The sequence below is a fragment of the Lemur catta genome, chromosome 5 (assembly GCF_020740605.2).
Source record: "Lemur catta isolate mLemCat1 chromosome 5, mLemCat1.pri, whole genome shotgun sequence".
Taxonomy (NCBI): domain Eukaryota; kingdom Metazoa; phylum Chordata; class Mammalia; order Primates; family Lemuridae; genus Lemur; species Lemur catta.
The window spans coordinates 1,481,927-1,506,218 of record NC_059132.1 but is presented as its reverse complement, the minus strand read 5'-3'; the positions used below and the strand labels follow the sequence as shown (position 1 = coordinate 1,506,218).

Here is a 24,292-nt window from a genome sequence, read left to right as displayed (position 1 = left end):
CCGAGGCTTCTGGTGGAGACGGACGTGATCGAGGGGAGGGGCACGAAGAGAAGAGTCCTGATGACCCCGGGGAAGACGGGGAAGCAGGGAGGGCACTGGAGGTGGAGCAGGCTGGGGTCTGGGCCCCTCCTCGGTCCTGCTGGCCAGGGGTGGGAAATTAGCTATTCTGATAATTCTCTGGGACTGCTGTCCCCGTGCTCCCAAATCTCCCTGGTGGGAGTGAGCATCACACCTACAGTTCATTGCTGAATCGCTCTCCCCAGACAGGAAGCTCCGTGAGGGTGGGGACGGAGGCTGTCCCATCCACCGCTGTGTGCGTCCTGCCTCACGCTTGGCGGGCGTTTAATGAACTTTGGCTGCACGATATTGAATTGACAGAGCCCACCGGGATCATGCCTGTGGTGCCGGGCGCAGATGAGAGCTCCCTCCACCCTCTCCTCCTCCCCTGCCCACTTTGCAGCATTTGGTATTGTAATATCTGGTATAGCAAACAATCACCAGTCTCTTTTTTCAAAATTTCCTCAGCTGTTCTTGCACATTTTTTGTAGATAAATTCGTAATTGTTTTGTCAAGCCCCTACCCATTGATTTTAATGGGAATGAGATTAAACGTGTGGCTTAATTTGGAGTAGCTTGTTGCTTAACAATAGTAAGTCTTCCTATCCTAGAATGTCACTCTCCAATTATTCGAGTCTTTTTCTTGATGTTGTCAGTGAGGTTTTATAGTTTTCTTCATTGAGTTCCATTATGTTTTCTGTCTGGTCGACAAGTCCATTATGTTTTCTGCTGGTGTACAAGTAAGCTATTAATTTTGTATATTTTGGCACTGGCCCCTTTACTGTGCTTGCTTATTGGTCCTCACCACTTGTTTGGTTTGTTACCTGGAGGAGATCCACGTGTCATTCTTTTCCGTCTTTAATATTCGTGCCTCTCACTTCTTGCCCTCCACTGGCAGCATCCAGCAGACCCTCGAGAGCCTGAGATTGCCTCTTTTCCTTTTTCCTTTTTTTCTCACTTAATATTTCACCATTCGAAAAAGAATGGTGCTGTTTCTTCTTTTTATAGAGATATTCTTCGTGGTGGGAAGAAAATATTCTGTTCCTATTTTATTGAGTGTTTTCCCCCCAAGAAATAGATTGTGGACTTTTTTCAAAGGCCCCTCTGGTGTCTAGTGAGAGAATCAAACGGTTTTTCTCTTTGCCTTTGATTTTGGACGTGATTAATTATAGATTTCCTAATAGCCATTGAAATGTGTTACACTCGTTCACAGTATGTTCTTTTAATACCACGCTAGACTTGATTTGCTGACATTGTACTTAGGGTTTTGGTGTATCTGGTCCTAAGAAAGACAGGTGCGTGTTCTTTTTTGTGCTGTTGGGTTTTGGTGCCCAGGTGATACCAGCTTCACGGTGCAATTTGGAACATCTGTCCTGCTCTGTGCTCGAGGAAGCATCCCCCTCTTAAATGTAAGGAGGGAACTGTCCTGCAAAAACAGTCAGAATGCCTTTGGGGTTAGTAGCACTTTAAAACTGTTCGAAATATTCTCTCCTTAATTCAAAGTGTGTCCTTTAAAGTTTCCTTTTAAATGATCCATTTCATTGAGATTTTCATATTAATTATGCATAATTGAATACAATATTCTCACATATTTTTTAATTCCCTCTGTGTTCTTTCTCTATTTTTTTCATTGATCAAACTTGCCAGAAACGTGGCTATTTTGTTGGGTTTTATTACAAACACCCAGCGTGTAGATTTATCTATCAGTTCTATTCTTTTTCAGCTAATTGATTCATTCACTTCTGCTTCTGTTTCCACTGATTCTTCTCCCACTTTCTTTAAACTCACTCTGTGGGTGGCAGGCAGGCTTATCTAAGGAGATGCTGACCTATCAAGAGTCCAAGCCTATACTAGCCCCAGGTCCTGCCAACACTGTTCTAGAACTCTCTGCTACCACCTTCTCCAGCCACCCTCCAGCCCAGGGCTCCTGGCCCCAGGTTCTATCTCTGTGCTCCTGAATTAGAACCTCCTGGCTAAACTTCTACCTATTCAACCTGACCCCACTCCTCCCTCGACCAAAGGCAGGTGTGGGAGAGTGTCCTTCTTTCCTCTTTGAAGCAAGAGGGGGTCACGGAAGGGAGACACAGATTTACGTCCCACGCGTTCCTCCAGGTTCGTCTCGGCTGGAGCCCCACCTGCCTCCTCCACTCGCCGGGGCCTGATCCTAGGACAAGGCCCTTCTGCCCCGTCCCAGGACTCTCCTCCAGAACTTCAGGCAGAGAGAAACCAGGTCTCTGCTCTCACTGTTCTTGGTTCTCTGTGCAGTTTGCCATCGCTGCTGTGAGCTTAGGTGGCGGAGATAGCTCTGGGCCACTGGAGGGCGGGATCATGTCCTTTCCTGGTTGTCCATTAGCTTTCCCCTCTGCCCCACCCCCGCAACTTTGCCCCAAGATTGATCAAAGAAACACTTGAAACTCAGACCAAGTTGATCAAATTATTAGCAGCCCCCTGAGAGTCGTGGCAGGAGCTGCAAAGCCCATTCTCACGACGGGGGCGGTGGCGTTTTCTGTCTGTCCCCTGCCTGTCACACACACGGGTCACTGCAGCTCTCCTGCCTTGCTCAGGTGGCAGCGTCCACCCCAGGGCCGCCTCCTACATAAGCATCTGTCCGTTCCACACTCCGGGCCCAAGAAAGACCTTCTAACGTAGTGAGATGCTTTCTGTTACTGAGCACACAAGCTTCCCGATAACTCTAGGAAAATGTAGTTGTCCCATTCAGGGAGAATCCTTCTCCCCCGTTTCCAAAGGTTTGTGATGTTTTTGTTTAGCTTAATACCCAGACATGTTTCCACAAGCTCTCACAAATCCTTTTTGAAAGTATATAGAGTAAAATGTATGGGTGAGTAAGAGCCCTCGGTTCTACTGAAAATGATATTTTTTGCTGGGCCAGAGCAAGGGGCGGGAGGGACGGTCCCCAGGCTGTCCCTACCCACATCCGGCCAGGGTGGGAAAGGCCAGAGCTCCGTGGAGGGGGCTGGAGCCTCGCCCGCCAACACCCATCTGGGCAGTGGGCCGGGTCACACCCCCACCCCAAACTTGACCGCCAGGGCCCGTGGCCGAGGAGGGTGTTCCTGACCTTTCACCCACGGTCCAGGGTGGCAAGTGGAGAAATCAAATGACCCACTGAAACATCAGTGGACTCCCCAGAGCAGGAGCCCGGCCGGCCGCTGCCCATAGTGCTCGGTGCAGCATTTCCTGCAAGAAATTAAGCCCCCGTCCAGTGGCTTTCCGATAACAGAAATAATATATCTAAATTTTATTCAGAAATAAATGTCAGTGGCTGTTGCTCTTTGCGTGTAGCAGCTGAGCGCGGTAAACACTCGGGTGTCTTTCTGATCGTATTTGGAGGAATGACGGGAGCTGTGACCCACAGGCAGGAAGCCTGCCGTGTTCGCTGCCGCGATCCCTTCTGCAGCCTTTGCTCTTGGAGCGTGAGCTGCTCAACAGGAGTGTTGTCAGCTGGTTAAGACGACAACCCCAGAGTCACCTCCCGCGGTCACCCCTCGGGAGCAGGGTCTCTGGGCCGGGCCACGGGCCTGAGCCCGGGCGGGGCCGTGTGTCACCAGGGCCGACTCTCACCCGCAGTGCCACCGGTCATCCGCGTCTACCCGGAGAGCCAGGCCCAGGAGCCCGGGGTGGCGGCCAGCCTGCAGTGCCACGCGGAGGGCATTCCCGTGCCCAGGATCACCTGGCTGAAAAACGGCATGGATGTCTCCAGCCAGATGTCTAAACAGCTCTCCCTCCTGGGTAAGAACCGCCCTGGGGGTCTGTGTGACATTCCCATCCGATTCTGGGCGATTCTCTAGGAACGGAAACAAGAGGCGCGGTTTGTTTCTAAGTCAGCCCGGTTAGGAGGGAACACACGTTTCTCCACGTCCTCCTGATACCTGGGTTGTATGGGTCTCGTGGCTTTCTGAGAGCAACAATGAGAAGGTGTCATCAAGGTCCCATGTCACCCACAGTTAACTGCAGCCGTGACAGCCCTTCCTGGGTGTGTTACCAGGGATGTCGGCGTCCCAGGGGCTGTTTTTAAGCCCAACATGCTCAATAGCCCCGTGAAGGACATGGGGAGTGAGGAGGGGTCTCCGGCTGGGCAGCCCCCGAGCCCCCTCCTCTCCGCAGCCAACGGCAGCGAACTGCACATCAGCAGCGTCCGCTACGAAGACACAGGCGCGTACACCTGCATTGCCAGAAACGAAGTGGGCGTGGACGAAGACATCTCCTCGCTCTTCGTCGAAGACTCGGCCAGGAAGACCCGTGAGTCCACTCCTGCCTCTGAGCCGCTCACTGAGCTGGGTCGGGTGGTCGGGGGGCCGGGGAGGGCGCTGAGTGACCAGGGCCGCAGCCACCACCTGGGAGGCCCTGGGGACAGTAAACCCCGTATCCCTCTATGCACAAAGCTGGATCAGAGGGTACCCAGGGGGGAGCAGGCCTTCCCTGACGCCCTGGACAACGCGGGAAATGTAGACAGGGAGACTCTGGGCAGCAGACAGAGCCCAGGGGCACAAGGAAGCTCCGGTGTCCCGGCCCTGGTTCTGCCTCGCACTGGCGTGTGCCCGACCTCGCCCCCTCGCCCACAAGAGCCTTCGTGCTGCCCACCCGGTACTGCCCCCCGCAGGGGCCCAGACGCTGCCCCTGCACACGTCACACGCGGGAGTGCAGCAGCCGTCACTCCAGGGGCTGCGGCCCATCGGCTGTGCCACGTGAGCTCTCCCACAGCCCCTCCCCAGGTGGGCCTGCAGGTGGGACTCCAACGGACAGCGGTGTCGGTCATGGTCAAAGACTCCAAGCTAAGTCTTTGTCATTGAAAGAGATAATCAGAAGTATTTTGCACGGTCTGCCTAGGAGAATCCCAGTTGAAACCCAGTTCTCCTGGAAGGAATCCGAGCTGCTGCTCACTCCTCGTCACCCACAGAGTGTGGGGGTCCCACCAGCTCCCCTGGGCCTCCCCAGCCAGCAGCGACCCTGGGGCTGATTTCAGAGATTTGTTTAGGAATCGAAAGGGCCCTGAGGCCTGAAAGCCTCTGTTCGTGGCCAGAGACCCCCGGTGCCGTTGCTGGGGCTGCGAGTGGTGCAGATGCTGCAAGGGATGGACCAGGCCCCAGCGTCTTCGTACACAGAATCACTACCGTGAAGGTCTGACATTGCTTTCTCCTTTTTCCCTTCCCGCAATCTCGAACGTTCCTGCCTTCCTGACTCTCTGCTGCCGCAGTTGCGAACATCCTGTGGCGTGAGGAAGGTACCGAGCTTGACTTTCCCGTGTCGTGCCCGTGATCACGTGTGTTCGTGGCTCCGTGACGGGCCATCTTTCTGTTGGCTGCCCTCAGCTCTCCCAGACGCCAGGCAGGGCCCGTGCCAGCGTGGACAGGAGGTGGCAGGGGGATGTCACACTCAGTGGCCCACAAGTTGAATCAAGTTAACCACCTTCTTGTGTCCTTGAGAAATTTAAAAAGGAAAAGTTTCCATCACAAGCTGCTTATGACCTGCTGGAGCAGACAGACCCCCGCAGTGACTCCTGGCCAGATCTGGGCCTCGAGCTTTTTCCAAGTAGCTGGTGTTAGTGTTAGTGCTGGTTTTAGGGCTTCACTTGTCTTAGCTGTAGATTCCTACTGGATGGCACCTGCACCTCAAGTGCGCTTTGATTGAGGAAATGCTGAAGGGCAAAAGCTACCATGGTTTCTATAAATGTAGATGTTGAAATGTAGAGATTAATTTTTAGATATTAGGCTGAGCCATATGAAATTGCCATGTTTGTGCAGCCAAAATGGTCCAATGCTGACAGTTTCATAGGGTTCAGAAAACCCCAGGCACGTGTGGGAGCTGGAGCCCACGTCACCATCTGGGGTGTGTGTGCCCGAGTCCCGGTCCTCGTCCTGTGACAACCCCTCACCCCGCCAGGTCTGAGCCCAGATCCCCTTGAGGTCACACTCAGCTCCCTGGGAAGCACAGGGTGCACACGGGGTGCAGGGCTGAGCCCAAATCTCCCTCTGTAAAAGCCGGGGTATCTCCCAGCTCACTTTTGCTCAAGAACTTCGTGTGGCGGTACCCACCGTCCACATGAACTCAGAGCCCCTTCCTGAGCAGCAGGCACTAAAGGTGGCACAGTAAGTCTGGGAACAAAACAAAGGCAGAGCCTGGAAATGAGGAATTGCTGCTGGTAGCAGCAGTCGCTGACCGCGGCCCCTCACGCTCTTGCCGAACTGACACGGAGCGCTCACTCTGTGCCTTTCGGAGCTGGGGTATTGCTAAGGGGAGGGACTGCGAAGGACTCAATTTTCAAAAGTAGAGACCTGGGAAGAACAGTCGGTTGGAGCCGTGGGGTGTGAAGTGCAGCTGTAGAGACCAAAGGCCCGTGGGAGACCCGCGGCTGCCCCAGGGCACGGGGCTGGCGGTGCCGAGCTGTGCTGAGCTGGGCAGTGAGCAAATTCCCCTGGAGGGCGAGACGCTTGTACCGGCACTGCTAAAGCAGCTCAAGGCCTGGGGACAGGGAAGGAAGGAGTGAAAACGCAGGGTCGAGCAGGCCGCAGGGCACACTCAGATCCCAACAGGAGAAATGAGGGGACGAGAGCAGACAAAAGCAAAACCCCTTTGGCAAAAGCTAAATTCAGGCAGAACCGGGTCTCCTGTCCAGTCAATTATTTGTCGAATGAGCATTTGCTGAGCCTCACTTTCCAGGGCCGACTGCGAGCAAGGCACTACCCAGCCCAAAATGCCAGGCCGCAGCCCCCGCCTGGACTCCGTGACACTTTTAGTCTCATGTTGGTTCTTCCAGCTATTTTTTTTTTCTTTTCTTTTTTTTTTTTTTTTTGAGAAAGAGTCCTGCTCTGTTGCCCGGGCTAGAGTGCCGTGGCATCAGCCTAGCTCACAGCAACCTCAAACTCCTGGGCTCAAGCCATCCTCCTGCCTCAGCCTCCCGAGTAGCTGGGACTACAGGCATGTGCCACCATGCCCGGCTAGTTTTTCTATATATATTTTTAGCTCTCCATATAATTTCTTTCTATTTTTAGTAGAGACAGGGTATCGCTCTTGCTCAGGCTGGTCTCGAACTCCTGAGCTCAAATGATCCACCCGCCTCGGCCTCCCAGAGTGCTGGGATTACAGGCGTGAGCCACCGCGCCCGGCCTCTTCCAGCCATTGATTTGCCAAGAAGCCCACGGAGGCTGTTCCCGGAGTCTGTGGCTTAATAGGGACTTTGAGCCCTGCTGGCCCCCAAGTTTGAGTGGAAGCAGTTTGCCGGGTGACAGCGCAAGGGAGGAGAAGTTCCTGTCGTGGGGAGACGGATGGGGTCAGAGTAGACATGTGCGGGCTCCAAACGCCCGGGTGCTGTGGAGCTGAGACCAGGCATTCGTGGGTGGCAAGTTTCATCTGGCTCTCGAGGGACAGGCTGCCCAGAGTCCCGGGACTCCCCATCGGGAGCTGGGTGCCCCCAGGTGTTGGCTGCTTCTGAGAGGTGGGGCCCCACTGCACACAGTGGCAGAAGCTCCCCTGCCCAGAGGCGTCTGAGGTTGTGTCATCGAGTCAGAACCTTGTTCAACCCTGGGTGACCTGCCTGTCTGTTTGGGAGGACAGCCTGGGGACTGCAGAGCGGACTCCCCGTCCCTGGGTCCCTCTCCCCACCCGCCAGCTGTGGCTGCTTGTTCAGCCTCGCCCGCCTGGGCGGGAAGTGTGTCCTGTGTTCTCACCGGGTGCAGCCATGCGGCCACGCGGCGCTTTCTCGTGTGCTCCACGGGCCCTGCCTGGGTGCGGCTGCTAGCAGGGCCTGAGCGCTCTGTCTGCTCCTCCCAGGCCTCAGCGTGGGGAACATGTTCTACGTCTTCTCCGACGATGGCATCGTCGTCATCCACCCCGTGGACTGTGAGATCCGGAGGCGCCTGAAACCCACGGAGAAGATCTTCATGAGCTCGGTGAGTCTCTGCGCGGCTTCGGCATCACTCAGACAGGCAGAGTCCTGCCAGTCAGTCTGTCGCCGTGGGTGCCACTGGGTTCCTTAAATCCCATTTGCTGTCCGTGGCGGCGTGATTCCAGATCTGTCCGCCGCTGAGGGAGGGACATCCAAGGCCGAGAGGTTAAACTCTCGTTCCTGCCCCCGGCAGCCGCTTCCGTGCGCGGAGCCCTGGGTGAGGCCCAGGGGGCTCAGAAGGTTCCCGGCCTCCGGAGTCCACAGTCGAATACTATCCAGGTCCTGAGTAGGATGAGCAGGACCGGGAGGTAAAACTGAAGGTTGGTCTTGGACATTGAAGTTCGAGATGCACATTTAACAGTGGAGCCAGGCACTGGGCCGTGTATGCCCAGAGTTCAAGGGCTTGAGAGCATGTAGAGTACAGCTAAAGCCACAGGTTTCAGCGAGATTCAAGGAGGGCTGGATTTTATAGAAGAAATGAAATCTAGCCAGGGTACGGTGGCTCACGCCTGTAATCCTAGCACTCTGGGAGGCCGAGGTGGGTGGATCGCTCGAGGTCAGGAGTTCGAGACCAGCCTGAGCAAGAGCGAGACCCCGTCTCTACTAAAAATAGAAAGAAATTATATGGACAGCTAAAAATATATATAGAAAAATTAGCCGGGCATGGTGGCACATGCCTGTAGTCCCAGCTACTCGAGAGGTTGAGGCAGGAGGATCCCTTGAGCCCAGGAGTTTGAGGTTGCTGTGAGCTAGGCTGATGCCATGGCTCTCTAGCCTGGGCAACAGAGTGAGACTCTGTCTCAAAAAAAAAGAAAGAAAGAAAAGCAATCTAGGCCTGCACCCCGGGTACTCCACATACAGAGAAGGGTCGGGCACTGGGAGGGAGGGGGGCAGAAAGGGGCAGCAGAGGGAATGGGGGTCTGGCAGGCTGACGGCGGCCCGTCTCCTCCACAGGAAGAAATCTGTCCTCGGCGAGGAGGGGACGCAGCCCAGCCCTGCCAGTGGGCGTCCGCGGTCAACGTCAGGAACCGCTACATCTACGTGGCACAGCCGGCCCTGAGCAGAGTCCTTGTGGTCGACATCCAGGCCCAGAAAGTGCTGCAGGTATGTCTGTGTACGACGTTAGATTCCGGCCGCGTCCGTCTTTGCTCTCTGCCCACCCCCAGCTCCTGCGAGAGGTGGTCGGTCTGGAGAGAAAAGACAAGACCCGTGTGTGGTTATTCATTGTTTACTTCCTACCCCAGGCCAGGCACTGTCCTAGGGGCACCATGACAGAGCAGCGATGTCCCTGGAGCTTATATTCTAGCTGGGGGACAGGCCATGAGTCAGAATTTTAGGGGGCTGTAAGTGGTACGTGCTGTGGAGACCCAGGTACAAGGTGGCAGGCACTGTGACATTGTCTTCAGTGGGCTGCTCTCCGGAGGGGACCGGAAGCTAAGATCTGGAGCCCAGTGCGACTCGCGCTCGGGGAGTCGGTACAGGGGTGGGGGACGAGTGTGGGGTACACGGGGTCGGGGGGAGCAAAGCCGCTCACGCGATGCCTTGGAGGCCAGTGAGGACGTTCCGGTGACAGCCGCTGCGGGGCTTTAGTCAGGGCAGTGACGTGAAGAGCCGACTGGCTGCCGTGTAGAGCACAGAGAGGAAGGCAGGGCGGGGACGTGGGCTGACGTGGCCCAGGGCAGCGATGGCGGAGGAGGTGCTGAGAAACGATCAGATTCCTGATGTATTTTAAACATGGAGCCCCGACACTGACTGAGAGAAAAAGGAATCGAGTTGGTTGCTTTTCAGCTTAAGTGGCTGTAGAGTGGTGATGTCATTCACAGGGTGTTGCAGGCTGAATAACAGCCCCGTCCCCCTCCCCAACCTGTGACTGTCATCTGATACAGCACAAGGGCCTTTGCAGATGTGTGTTCAGTGGGGAGATGAGCAGGCTGGGCCCTAACTGCGATCACAGGGATCCTGGTAACCGGGAGGCAAAGAGAAATCTGCGTAGACAGAGGAGGTGATGTGAGGACCGAAGCAAGATGCTACTGTGCTGGCCTTGAGCTCAGAGGACGGGGCTGTGGGCCGAGGGGGGCAGGATGCAGCTTTGGGGGCTGGAGAGAGCAGGGAACATGCTCTACCCTGGGGCCCCTGGCAGGAGCTGGGCCTGCCAGCACACTCGCTTCAGCCCGGTGGGACTGATTCTGGCTTTCTGGTCTCCAGAACTGTGTGGTTTTAAGCCACCAAATCGGTGGTGATTTGTTACTGTAGCAACACAAAACTAATACACTGTGACAGAAGAGACTTGGGGCAAGGCAAGGGTGCGGCATGGGAGCAGACTGGGGAAATTTTGGTTTAAAATCCTATTAGATACATAAGTAGGGATGACGGGTAAACGATCAACTCTGCTAGACCAGAGGTGTCATCTTGGGTAGTCTCCCCGTCTGAACTGTCCGGGATGAAGTCACCAAGGGTGGGGTGGGTAGAGAAGAGGTCAAGCTTGGAGGCCTGAAATACTCCAACGTTTACACATCAGTAAGGAGAGAAGCCGCCAACAAAGGAGACTGAGAATGAGTGGCCTGAAAGGTAGGAAGAGAATTAGGACAAGGTGACGTTCCTGAAGCCACTAGAAGAAGGTGTTTCCAGGGGGAGTCCGTGGTCAGCAGCGTCAGATGCTACTGAGGCCAAGTGTGTGTTACAGAGACTGAGAGCGGGTCACTGGCTCTGGTACCACAGAGCCGTGGGTCGCCGTGGCTGGAAAGGGTAGGACTGCAATGGCGGATGCCAGCCTGCCGGTGTGCGGTTAGAAGGGCAGGTGAGGAAACGGAGATGGTGAATGTAGACAGCCGTGGGGAAGCGTTTTGCTGTGAAGCTGAGTAAATGTAGACAAGTGAGGCAATAGCGGGAAGGAGAGGAACCTGTTTTAGAATAGTTGACATTACAGCATTTGCATGCTCGGGGAGCAAGTGCTCCCACGGTTCTTCTCTCTCTCTCCTGCGTCATCCAAGTAGGAGGGGTCACGGGCACCCGAGGCACCAGCGGAGATCTGGCCTCGGCTAAATGCCCCTTCCCCCACTGGAACAGGTGGCACGGGACGGTGTTCAGGCACAGGTGCAAACAGGTGATCCCGCGGGAGGTAGGCAGATGAACTTCTCTGCGGGATGTTTGAGGGAAGGTAAATGCTGAACCCGAGACTGACTGACCAGGCGTGTGGTGGGACTGCCGGTGAAGACTGTGGGTGTGAACTGAAAGTGAGACCCGTCCGCAGGGCTCTCTCTCCTTCCAGCCATGCTCAGCTGCTCCGGTGCCAGGTGCATTGTGTGGAGAAAGTTGGAAATAACTAGGGCTGGAGTGTCTCCCGGCAAATACGGCAGGATGTTTTCTGTCTTTTCTTATTGACTCCCCTGGCCAGAAAATGCCTAAAATTCTACTGTTGTATAGTACTATAACAATGCCTAAACCAGATTTAACTAGTGTTCTCATGGTATAATGTTTCCATCCTTTTACTTTCAACCTTTCTATGTCATTATATTTAAGATGCTCTTTTATCAAACCACATGTAGTTTGATTTGGGGTTTTATCTAGTCTAATAGTCTTTTACTTGGAGTATCTGATTCATTTATATTTAATGTAGTTAATTATATAGTTGAGTTTTATCTGTTTGTGTTGCTTTTTCTCCTTTTGCTTTCCTTTAGATTTGTCAAACACTTTTATTATTCCATTTTTCCCTCTATTAGCTTGACCATGAACTCTTACATTGTTGCTATTAACACGGTAGAGACTGCAACATGCGCCATTGCGTCAAACAAATTGTTACTTCACACTTCCACTCCTTTAACCCTCCTCCTGCTGTTTTCGTTATTGTGGTGATGAATTTTAACTCTATATGTAATTTAACCCCACAAGACATGACATAATAGTAATTATATTCATTCACACATCTACCGTTTCCATTGGTCTTGAGGATAATTTTTAATAGTTCTGTATTTGTTTAAAAATATCTTTATTTTCTATCTCTCTCTTAAGGATGTATTCACTGGGCATAGACTTCTATATTGGCATTTTCTTTCAGCATTGTAAGATGTCAGTGCGTTATCTTTCATTGTTTTTAGGCCAACTCTCAGTCTTACTGGTGCTCCTTTGAAGCTAATGCATCATGTTTTTCTCTGCTTTTCAGATTTTCTCTGTGGTCTTTAGCAGTGCTATGATGTGCAGGGATATGGTTCTTTGTATTCATTCTGATTTGGTGTCTACAGAGGCTCTTGAATATATGCATTGATATCTTTCATCAGATCGGAAAATTCTCAGCCCTTATTCCTTCAAATATTCTGCCTCATTTTCACTCTAACCTCCTCTTCAGGAATCTGTTAAAGACTTTTCCATTGCACCCCAAGTGTCTCTTTCTACTTCCATGTGAATATGTTCTATCAGCCTTTCACAGTTTGCTAATCCTCTCTTCTTCTGTGTCTGATAAGGGTTTAACAAAACCTATTAAGTTCTTATGTCACATATTGCATTTTTCACTTTTAAAGTTTCTACCTCATTCCCTTTTTATATGTAAATTCTTAATTATCTCTTTATGGATCAGCTTTGGGTCTGTTACCATTGTCTTTTATCATCAGTCGCTTGGGATGCCAAACGTCCTATATGAAAAGTTACAGAGACTTTCGCTAGCTGTCACCCAACACAGAGGGTTCCCCTTTTCCTCTGCGAGGCAGGGAGAGCAGAGAACTAACCATGGACTAAGTGGAATCCGAGCTGAACTGGAGCTTCTGTAAGGTCAGTCTGCCTCTAACGCACCCCTAATCCCAGGGCTTCCTCACCAGGATCTCTTCCCTATTCTTGTGGAAAAATCTGTTCCGAATTCAAGACTCTAAGGGAGTTTTGCTGTCAAGAGAGAAAGCGCGTGCAGGAGACTAGAGACAGCGTGAAGACGGTATCACTGCTGACAGGTTAGGAAGCTCCGGGAAGAGGAAGGCAGTGTCGGGTGCTAAAGCCTTTGGTGGAAGGAAGTGTCCAGGAAGCTGGCAGGTGATGGGAACGAGGAGGGGTAGCTGGAGGCTGTAAAGTCTAGGAAAACAAAAACAGCCTCTACTTCAGGCTCAGGGGAGGGGAATTTTTAATTGGAGCAAGAAAGTAAAGGGCGAATTCAAAGATGTTGACTGGAGAAGAGACACTGGAAGGGGGCTGAGCACACGTAGGAGTCTGTATGTCAGGATTGGGAGCCATGGTATTGGGTGAGCTCATGCAGCAAAGGACGTAGGAAGAGAGAGGGTCAAAGATGAAGGCCTGGGAGGTCAGGAAGAAGAGGAGAAGCCAGGGAGGTGGGAGGCCAAGTAAGAAGGAAATAGTTAACCAAGTGAAATCTTCCTGAAAAGTAAAAGGAGGATTATAAAGTGATCTCTGAGTTTGGCATGAAGAGAGAAACTTGGTAGAAATGAGTTAAGGAACAGTGGATCCAGGACACCACAGACAGTTCTTTAGAGACATTTTTACCAGTGGAGGCAAAAATGATGCCGTTTCCCCCAGATCAGAAAGGCCAGAGTATGGGTGGCTGAAATTACAATTTCAGAAATCATATTGACAAGGTGTAAGTTGTGGTTCCTGAGCTGAGGAGGAGGATAAGACCACTGAAACCCAGAAGGAATGGAGAAAGCAGGGCTTTGGAGATTTGAAGGCACCAAACTTTGTGACCAGGTGAGTGGTGGAGGAGGTGACAGCGAGCTGTGTGTCAACATCGTTAGTAACCAGGATGTTGACCAAGGAGAAGAAGAGCAGGGGGTGATGGTCTAGCCATATGCTCAGAAGCAGCTGTGTTCTTGGTCAGTGCAGTGACTGCCTGGGTCCCAGAGGATCTGCACGACAGCCTGCTCAGAGCAGAACAAAGGTAGAGAAGGGTGACAATTTCAAAGTCCACCCAGGAAGGGCCAGCTCACCAGAGTGCCAGCCCCAGCATAGCCTAGTGAAGGACAGCGAGGGTCCAAGAGGCCCACAAGTCTTCCAGGAAGAGTGTCTGGAGCTGGTGCCCGGGTGGAAAACTTAGAGCCTCTGTGTTCAGGCTTTTTCCACGTTGGCCTCCATCTCTTTAAGTAAAAACACACAAGAAAAAAAGTTGTTAAAAGGGAGAACACTGGCCGGGTGCAGTGGCTCACGCCTGTAATCCTAGCACTCTGGGAGGCTGAGATGCGAGGATTGCTCAAGCTTAGGAGTTTGAGATGAGTCTGAGCAAGGGCGAGATCCCATCTCTACTAAAAATAGAAAAAATTAGCCAGGCGTGGTGGCATGGCCCTGTATCCCAGCTACTGGGGAGACTGAGAAAGGAGGATGGCTTGAGATTGCTGTGAGCTAGGCTGACACCACTGCACACCAGCCCAGGCAACACAGTGAGACATTTGTGCCTCTGAGAAAAGGGGGGATCGTGGGCAAGGCTCCTAGGCCAGCCTTCCCCGCACCCAGGAGTGACATCCACGCACACAGAGCTCAGAAATGCCATCATGTCATGTTGCACAACAACAATGACCAACTTGCCACTATTTTTTTTAAGTCCATAGGTGTGGACCCTCTGCCGGCAAAGCTGTCCTATGACAAGTCACACGACCAAGTCTGGGTCCTGAGCTGGGGGGACGTACACAAGTCCCACCCAAGCCTCCAGGTATATTGGCTCGTGCAGGCGGGTCCCCACTCCACGGAAAGGGGGACTCTCTCCCTGCTGCCCTGGGTGGCTGATCACATTCATCCAAAACATGCCCATAAAGACTCAAGGAGAGAGTAGGAAATAGCCACAGGCCCCTGCCCCTCACAGTAGCGATGACGATGGACAGGATTCTGATAATGTGGCGCCCAGTCCCCAGCCAGCCCAGCCCCACGATACCTGCTAGGGCCCCGCAGAACGAGGCCCTGGAGTCCCGGCTGTGAGCAGGAGACGGGGCCGGCTTCCCCACAGGCTGGAGACCGCGTCAAAGCAGCAGCCACAGCCCTAAACGCAAGCGCGTTTGCTAAGCACTTGCACCGTGCAGGGGATGGAAAGCGGAATAATTTGCCTGTGGCCCAGGCCACGTGGCTCTGGACCCTACGTCAGCCACTGTGCTGCCCCTTACAGGCAGCTGTGGGACCCCTGTCTCCCTCAGCAGGGACCCGGAGGACTCATCACTGCAGCAGTGATCCAAATGCCTGTTTGCTCAGCCCTCCCAGTGAAGGTGCACAGAGCGGTTCCAGATGCACAGGAAAGAAGACACCTTCCACGCAGCGGCTGCCTCCGGACACTGGGGCGTAATGCTCGCTCTTCCTCCTGGACCAGGGAGAAGACACTACTCCCCTTTCTGTAAACTGAGGCTATTGTCACTTAAGGGATACCACCAACCATTGTGGGGCCCCAGTGCTGACAACGTAATAATAACCTGTCAGAGCAGCCAGAATAATAGCCCGGAGAAATAAGCACTGCAGGAAACTCAAGAGGAGGAGCCACGAGAAAAGAATTTTCTGAAACTAACAACAAAAACGACTTCCCAGCTTAAAACTGCACTAGACAAGTTGAAAAACACATAGTTCCTACTGAGACCCAAAATAGCAGCCTGAAAGGTAAAGAAGAAAATCCCTCTCAAATCACAGAGCACAAACGTATGAAGAGCTTGAGACCTGAAGTGGGAACAACGAAGGTGATGATTGGAATGGAATCAAACATTAAGTAAATGTGGAATAAAACGTCCAAGTTGAAGAAATTTAATCATGTAGATTGAAAGGAATCCATGAGTTCCAGGCTAGATCGAAATAATAGGTCTCTGTACTTACTAATAAAATTCCAGAACTCCAAAGATAAAGGGGAAATCTTAAAAGTTTTAGGGCAGAAAGAAGAAGTTACCTATAAAAGGAAAACCAAGCAAATTAGCATTGGACTGCTCACCGACCACAGGAGCTGGGAAAACCTGGAATCCCAGCTCCTGAAAGGAAAGGACTGAAACCCCAAGAGTCCTAGTCCCGGCCAGAGCATCTGCGACCTGTCAGCACAAAGATGTGTGTGAGAATCCAGGGCCCCATCTGAGGACGGATACTAGACAAACATCAGGTGAACTAGATGAGAGGGGAAGGACATTTCAATTAGAAACATATTAAATTATTTCAGTAAAGATAAGAGTAGAGCATGCAGGCAGAATACTGGGGAAAAAATCTCACTCTATTGGGGTAAGAAAGGATTTGGAGAATGGTGTTGGAAATTGGTAGTTGAGAAGTGAGTATCTCACTATTCCCAGTATGATACACTGGATTCTCCTATTAAAAGCAGAGACGATCAAATTTGATTTAAAAAAAAAAAAAAAGAAAACTAGCAATAACTTGAAGTGATAATAAAAAAGGTTGCATTTAAAAGTGAGAATAGTGATGACAGGTAAACAAAAAGATGTGCAAGAGTGATAATGCTAGTATCAGACAAGGGGAAGGTTAGGATTAAAAGCACTAAATCGCACACTGGCTGTTCACCCCCTAATGTCTCTCAATCTGTATCAAACAACATAACTAAATACATAAAACAAGAGTGATTAAAAATACAAGAACTTGATTGAAAATGTACTTAAATCATACACACAAAGGAAAGAAAATAATGACAGGAAATTAAATAATACAAGGAACTTGGTTTAATAAATATATAGAAAACCTTCCATCTATCAAATAGAATTTTTCATATGTCCACATACACGAAGTGTTATCACTGAGGAAAACTTTAAAATTTTTGCAAGAATAGATGTCATATTACCTGATAATTAAGAAAACAATTCTGGATACCTATGAAAAGTAAAATTACAAATTGTCTCAAAAGCAGTGAAAAAGAGACTATTTCACATCAAAACCTATGGAACACAGAGAAAGCTGTCCCCAAAGAATATTTGTGGCTTAAAAGCCTACACAGAAAGTATTTGTTTTAAGAAATTAGAAAAAGAACAAAGTTATTGGCTAAAACGAATTTAAAAAGGCTGAAATTAATAGAAAACCAAAAAAGGATGCTCACTTTGGCAGCACATGTATTAATACTAAAATTGGAACAACACAGAGAAGATTAGTATGTGTAGGCTAGGATGACACAAAAATTTGTGAAGTGTTCCATATTTTTAAAATTATTCCTGAAAACTTCAGTGTACATCACAGTATATAAAAACACTTGGTATTTTTATATAAAATAAAGTTTTGTTCTGGACCCAGAAAAAAAAAAAAGAACAGAAGGATTAACTCTTCACAACCCTGATAAAGAAAAAAAAAATAGACAAAATAAGGAATGAAAACAGGAATATTATTGCAGATACAAGAGGATGAAAGGAATTGAAAAATACTACTACATTGCAACTCAGAGGCAAATTTTAAAACCTAGAGGAAATGGATGATTACTTGCAAAAGGTAAAAATAAATAAAAACTGACCTATGAAATAGAGCAATTACCATAGAAGATTTTTTTTAAAGATTAAAAAAGGTATAGCTAAGTTTTATCAAGTCTTCACAACAGAGATAACTTTAATATTATTTGACCTATCCCAAGATCATGGGGGACCATGTATAGTTCCTCAGTTTATTTTAAAGAGCCAGCATAATTATAATCTCACTTGTGAATTCAGAAGCAAAGTTCTAAACACAACACTAAGAACAGAGTCCCGTGCTGTGTCTAAAGGCGTGAGAGGGACACAGTCCCAGCATGCAGTGACAGTCACTCAGGATTATTCATAACACCAACAAATTAAAAGAGAAAAAAATGTAGGATGCCTTCAATAAATGCTGAAAAGATACTTAATCAAATACAGAAGGCATTCTTAATAAAAAGCCTAAAACTAGGAATAGAAGGAAATTCTTTAAATACAATAAAGACTATTTCCCCAAAACCAATAGTCTATCTTTGCCTAAATGACAAAACACTAAAAGCATTTTAATACGAGAAATTAGACCACGATGCCACCACCGGAACTGGGAAGTCTAGGACATACATTATCACAAGAAGGAAAGCAAGTTGGAATCAACCTACCTGCGTCCCTGTGGGCAAAGGCAAAGGCAACCGGTTGCAGAAGCCGCTCCTGGGCAGGTCACTGGCACAGCCTCCGTGGTGACCAGGTGGAAATGGGAACCAACAGCCTGGAAGAATAATTTCTGATCCAGCAACTGGACTTCTCAGGATTTATCCAAAGGCCAAAATCATAGCTGTGGACAAAGATTTAAGTACAACTCGATGTGTTACTGCATTACTTACATTTGCAAAACATTAAAAACAGTATCCTAATATTGTTTCTGAGCATCCAACCCTAAGGGATTTGTTGGGCAAACTTGGCTACAACTCCACAGAGGTGTTTCCGTGAACGCGGCTCATTCCACCAAGGCCTCTCCAGCGACCGGTTTCGAACATTTGGCATCTTCTCAAATTCCGCCCAGAACCCTCCTGCCCAGCCTTTCCCAGGCCGGCGTTCAGCTGCCTCTCAGCCTGTCTCCCTGGGCACACTGTTCCCCTGTCCTTCCACGTGTCACTTCTCGGCTGGCCTTGCCCACCCTCTGAGCGAGATGCCAGCCTTCCGGGACCCCCCCTGCCGACCGCCTGGCATGTCCTGACATTCAGGCACAAACGTGCATCTCCCGAGCCAAGCCCACAGAGCTAGTGAGCTCGAGGGCTTGACGGTTATCTCTGGGGCACTTACGGGCCCAGCCACGCGCTAGGATACAAGAAAAAGCCGAGAAGGAACTCGTAGCTGGGAGGAACAAGGCTGCCGTGCCCACGTCAGTTCAGTGGCCCACGGTACTGTGTGTTTGATGAAGTAACCTCTGAATATGGGGTGTCAGAGCGGCGAAGCGTGAATGACTCCGTCCAATGACAGTCTGTAATTTTCCATCTAAGCTGAAATGCTAGGCCTGATACCAAGCAATGATCGCAGGGCAGCTTGGAATTCTCCAGCATTTTCCTTCACACTCTCTAAGATCCAGTTTCCTAATGCTGATATTTTCTTAATGCCAGTTCTATGAATTTTTTTCCTATGGACTTGCCATGGAAGTATCATTTGGCCATTTAGAAAATAAATAACAGGAAAATAACCTAATGCAACTTCAGAGCTGCCCCAGGACTGAAGACTGCAGGGTGCAGCGCTCTGCCTATTCAGGGCTCTGGCGTCCGCCTCCCGTCCCGCCCAGAGGGTCTGGGCTCGTCCTGGGGGCCCTCGAGCCAAAACTGCCTGCAAGCTGGCCAAGCCCCTCATCCGGCTGCTGGTCTGCACCTCGCGGGCACCGGCCTAGAACCGGAAGACGGATGGGCACATGCACAGGGCAGGAGGACACAGCCAGCTGCCTGCGCCTCAGTGGCGACCAGGGGGCTGCCCGGCCTGCCCCCTCCCTCATCCCATCTGACCCCCACACCACCCAGCTCTGTCCTAAGCTGCCGGCGTGCCCTTCCCTGCCACAAACACAGTGGGGACAGGCCTCTCATTGCCTCCTGCTACGTCCGCCAGGGAGAGAGTGTTACCCCCAGGGAAACAGGCAGCCGTGCCCTGTCACTCCCGATTTGTACAAAGCACAGGGCCCGGTTGTTTCCTTTCCCCCCACGTCCCCTCTGTGCGACCAGAACCTCTTCCCGGCACTCTGCGAGACGTGGAAACTCCGCGAGCAGCATCTCTGTGTCTGAGACACCCTGGCGGACGTCTGCCTTCTCCAACAAATGCTCCTGTCGCCGCTCGCAGAAACGCCCCGTTAGCAGCATCCGACAGATCCCCGAGACACTGGCCCAGGCCCTGGCACCAAATAAAAATGAATTCCCAGCAAACAATTCTGCCATTTGCATGCCTGAAAGCCCCTCCCTCTTCCCCTAGGGCAGCCTACACCTGGCGGAGGTGGGCGTCCCTGTTCGGGGAGGAGGAGGTTGTCTCTGAGCAATCAGGGTGACGTTTCAGCTCTGGGGACCTCCCTCGGGCCCTCGCTCTGCGGTCACAGCGGCTGACCGAAGAGGAGCAATTGGGGCGTTCACCCCGTCCCGCACGTCCTCCGCCGGGAAGGCTGGGTCCCTGCCTGTGACGTACCCAAAGCTCCCACTTCGCTCCTGCCCTGGTCCTGGGACTGTGGGTGCTCATCACCAACCTCACGGGGACTCCTGCGCTGTTGCAGGTGATCACGGAGGTCAGCAGCGGCCGGGGCCAGCACCTCATCCGCACCCCGTTTGCAGGAGTGGACGACTTCTTCATTCCCCCGACAAACCTCATCATCAACCACGTCAGGTGAGACCGACTCAAATGCCTCTAAGCCGCTCCACACCCCGGCTCAGCCCTGCAAGGGGCAGCTTTGCTCGGGGGACATGGGGGCGGCTGCTCCCTTCCCATCTCCCCTGCTCCCCCTGTGCTGGGTTCGGACCCCACCAGGAAGAGACAGAAACGGACCCGTCTCTAGAACAGCGGGCCCAGAGCCCAGTTCTCACCGTGCAGAGTCCGAGACTCTGTCAAAGAGGGTACTCGGCTTCTACGCCCTTGGGGGCCCCGTGAGGTCAGGGAGTTTCATCCTCAAAGTGAGGACAACATAGGAAGAGAAGTGCAACAGGGGCAAACTGAGCACCCTCCCCCTGCTATACACAAAGGCCTAGGAGAAGCAGTCTTGACCCCGGTTTTACAGCCAGGAATTGGCAGAGTCAGACTAAATGCAAAGCCAAGTCTGCCCTCAGTGCCCATCCTGCCTCCTTCCTGACCAACCCCAGCCCATCATTCCCCTGGGAGCCCCCCCAGACCTCTGTGCAGCGGCCGCACAAAGAGACCAGCCTTCCTGATTGCCGTGGTTTGCCACCATCTAAAACCACCTAATGACAGCAGCCACGGCCTCCACTGCCAACCTCATCCCAGCCGGCCACCCCCTCCCTGTGCATTTCAGAGAGTCCCCATTGCTAAGAGACCCAGCCTGCCCTCCAAGTTACCAAGCCCCGCACTGTCCTGGGGCACTATGTATGCCTTTCTGTCATCTGCCACCAAGCGCCTCCCTCCAGGAAGACATGATCCATTTTCACAAGCTGGGGATGCGCCCACAGAAGACAACCACTTTGCGAACCCCTCACCATGGAGACCAGCTGCGCAGGACCCTCTAGATTTGTACTGAAGGGCACAACCCTCCCAACGATGCCAAATCCAGCTGGAGTTGCACAAACTCAGAGGCGCTGCAGCTCCTGGGGGAGGCTTTCACACTCAAGGTCCTTCTTAAGGGTGGGGGTTTCTTTCTTGCTCTTGCAGGATGCTTTAAAGGCATGCCTGGCGGTGGGGAGCATTTTCCCCCACTCTGGGGTACAGTTTTTAAAGAGAAAATCATGGAAGAGCTTTTGCTCTGTCGCTGCAGGTGTACCTAGCGCCAGGGACTTGGGCACAGGCTCTCAGGACCAAAGGGGAGTTCCAGCAGGAGTCAGGCCTTTCCACACTTGCAACCAACCTCCAAAAAGGAATTCCAGAACGTTCACCTGTGAGCAACGCCCACCTACTTGACCTCCTCCTCCAAAGTTTCCTCTTAGAGCTAATCCTCCCAGCAGCCCCAGGAAGGAGCTGCCCTTGTTAGAGAGGCAAGCAGCTTGCCGGGCACCGTGGCGGCACCAGGCCAACCGGCTGCAGTGGTCCAAGCTGTCCTCGGCACTCCTGCCCACGTCATCAGTGTGGCCAGGGAAGGGACTGCCCCCGACATTCCTCACCCAGGGGACAGGGGCACTGACAGGAAATCTGTTCAGCTGCCTCTGCGTCCTCAAATTCTGACTCACAGGTTAGTCCAGAAAACAGCAAGACATAGTATCTCCTATCTTGTCCTCATGGCAGGCAGGGTCCGGGCAGTCACCTCTTGCCCTTTTCCTCCACGCTCCCCTTCCTGGGACAGGCCTCAGGGGAACAGGTCACTGGCATCCCAGATGGTGGGATGCTGAAAGCCCTTCCTCCCTGCCGCTTCACCTTTTCTAAAGACGAGTGCGTGTTCCAAGAGCATGAATCCCCAGGTGCGGTGGCTCACACCTACAATCCCAGTACTTTGTGGGCCAAGGCAGGAGGATAGTTTGAGACCAGCCTGGGCAACATAGCAAGATCCCATCTCTACAGAAACTTTAAAAATTAGCCAGGCATGGCAGCGCTCACCTGTAGTCCCAGCTACTCGGGAGGCTGGAGGCTGAGGCTGGAGGCTTGCATGAGTCCAGGAGTTCGAGGCTGCAGTGAGCTGTGATGAGGCCACTGCACTCCAGCCTGGGCAGCAGAGCAAGACCCTGTCTCAAAACATAAAAAAAAAAAAAGAATATAAATCCAGGAACAATTGTAACTCAACTGCATTTGGCTTGAGATCACAGATAATTTGATTACGAAGCCATCCCCTGGCAGAATGACAGATCTCATTACTAGGCTTTTAGCTCACTGAAGGATTACGACAAGCGGAAAAGGGAGAGGGGCAATCGTTTAAGACAAGTGACAGGTTCCCTCCCCCTCAAGGAGGCCCCTCGACCTCTGACCTCAGTGCTTCCGCCCCCAGGTTCGGCTTCATCCTCAACAGATCTGAGCCCGCGCTGCACAAGGTGGACCTAGAGACGCTGGCGCCGCTCAAGACCATCGCGCTGCGGCGCCACGGCTGCGCGCCCCGGGCCATGGCGCACACGCACCGGGGCGGCTACTTCTTCATCCAGTGCCGGCGGGACGGCGCCGCCCCCGCCGCCCGGCAGCTGCTCGTGGACGGCGTCACGGACTCGGTGGTCGGCCCCAACGGCGACGTCGCCGGCACCCCGCACGTGTCCCCGGACGGGCGCTTCGTGGTCAGCGCCGCGGCCGACAGCGCCCGGCTGCACGTGCAGGAGGTCACCGTGCGCGGCGAGATCCGGACCCTGCTCCGCCTGGCGGTGTCGCCGGGCGTGGCGGACGTGGCGTTCCAGCGCTCCCCGGCGGAGGCCGGCGGGTACGACGCGTACGCGGCGCTGCAGGCGGCGCCGGGGCTGCTGCGCCTGGAGCTGCCCGCGGGGCGGAGCCGCCTGCTGGGGAAGCCGGCGCGGCCCCGGGGACAGCCCCGGGGAGGGTCCCCGAGCATCGTGAGGGACAGCGGGCTCTTCGGGCGGCACCTGCTCGCCGCGGCGCGCGAGTCCCTGGTCCTCGTCGACGGCAGGCGGAACGCGCCGCGGTGCGAGGTGCGGGGCGTGAAGGGCGGGACCACGGCCGTGTGGGTGGGCGAGGTGTGAGGCCGGGGACCCGCCCCGGGCGGCCGCGTGTACAGTTCTGGACAAAACCCTGTATCGCTCCGTGGTGACGCTGGTCCCCCTGCAAGTTTCCTGGTGCCAGGTCTGCGCCGCTGCGAGGCGGGGTCCGTGGGGACATCGATCCACGCCGGGAGCCGCAGCGAGGACACGTGCGACACGTATTGCCGCCGCCCGCCGCTGCCTGGGGCCGCGGGATCCTGCTCTTCCGGCTGACGCTCCGTCTGTCGCCTCGGCGCAGTCACCGTCCTTTCCCGCCAGCCCCGGCCGGACTTCCCCCTGGCGACTGGCCTGGAGGCAGAGGCCGAGCGCCGGGCTCTCCGTCCGCGTGGCCGCCGCCCTGGCCGGGCCCCGCCGCCTTCCCGGCCGCCGCTTGCTTTTCCTTCCATTGACTTGTCGGCCTGCGGGAGCGCCCACAGGCCTTACTTCATCTTGGGGGGTGGGGAAATCACTCTCTTTATTTTGGAAATTTTTGATTAAAAAATAATTTTTTATAATCTCAAACGCTAGTACGCAGAAAGATGCTGTCTGAGGTCCGCTGTGTTCTTCCCTGCCTTAGCCAGGTCTCTGGGGGTCGCAGCCAGACAGGACGGTGGGCGTCCAACACCGGCCCCATAAACCGTCGCCAGCCCTGGTTCTCCAAGTGCAGATCAGCCACCCTGTCGGCAGAGACTCCGTTCTGTGCTGGGACCCCAAGAGGCCAGGACAAGCTCCGTGTGCCTGCTTCTCCCCACAGAAGGGGCGTGTCGGTAGCCAAGTCCAGACCCCCAGATTCGGGCACACTGGTCCCACCCAACAAGGGCAGCCTCCATGCTCCACGCTCCACACACATGCCCCAGGGGCACCAGTGGGTCCCCGTGGGCTCTTCAGGCTGCACCTTCTCTTTTCTGCCCGTGGCCTGTGCACTCAGCCCCCCTGAGCACGGCACAGAGAGCCCATCTCAGCAAGGGTCTCCTTACACGGCCCCGCACACACACTCCACAACCCGGGATCGGAAGGCTGCAGGCTGGCACTGCTGGGCATTCCCTAATGTCTCAGGTGACCGCGACTCCCAGGTGGGCATCACAGAAGTAACCCAACCGGCCTTGTGGAGACCACCTGGGTCAGAGACTGTCGGCAAAAGAGGGTCCCTTGGGTTCTCAGAACACTCCTTCCCTCTGTCTCATGCCAGTG

General features: G+C 53.1%; 1 protein-coding gene and 1 pseudogene across 1 annotated transcript in view; both read left to right on the top strand.

The window, feature by feature from the left end:
- The window catches only part of FSTL4 (follistatin like 4), a 263,832-nt gene extending 240,304 nt beyond the window's left edge, over window positions 1-23,528 (top strand). Inside the window, exons 9-16 of the mRNA XM_045550782.1 lie at window positions 3,642-3,803; window positions 4,179-4,313; window positions 5,269-5,295; window positions 7,842-7,960; window positions 8,911-9,060; window positions 14,483-14,590; window positions 20,047-20,156; window positions 22,411-23,528. Coding sequence (XP_045406738.1) covers window positions 3,642-3,803; window positions 4,179-4,313; window positions 5,269-5,295; window positions 7,842-7,960; window positions 8,911-9,060; window positions 14,483-14,590; window positions 20,047-20,156; window positions 22,411-23,104 — 1,505 coding nt within the window. The 3' untranslated portion in view covers window positions 23,105-23,528. The remainder of the gene's footprint in view (window positions 1-3,641; window positions 3,804-4,178; window positions 4,314-5,268; window positions 5,296-7,841; window positions 7,961-8,910; window positions 9,061-14,482; window positions 14,591-20,046; window positions 20,157-22,410) is intronic.
- Window positions 16,944-17,038, top strand: LOC123639023 (annotated as a pseudogene).
- Window positions 23,529-24,292: the final 764 nt, after the last annotated feature.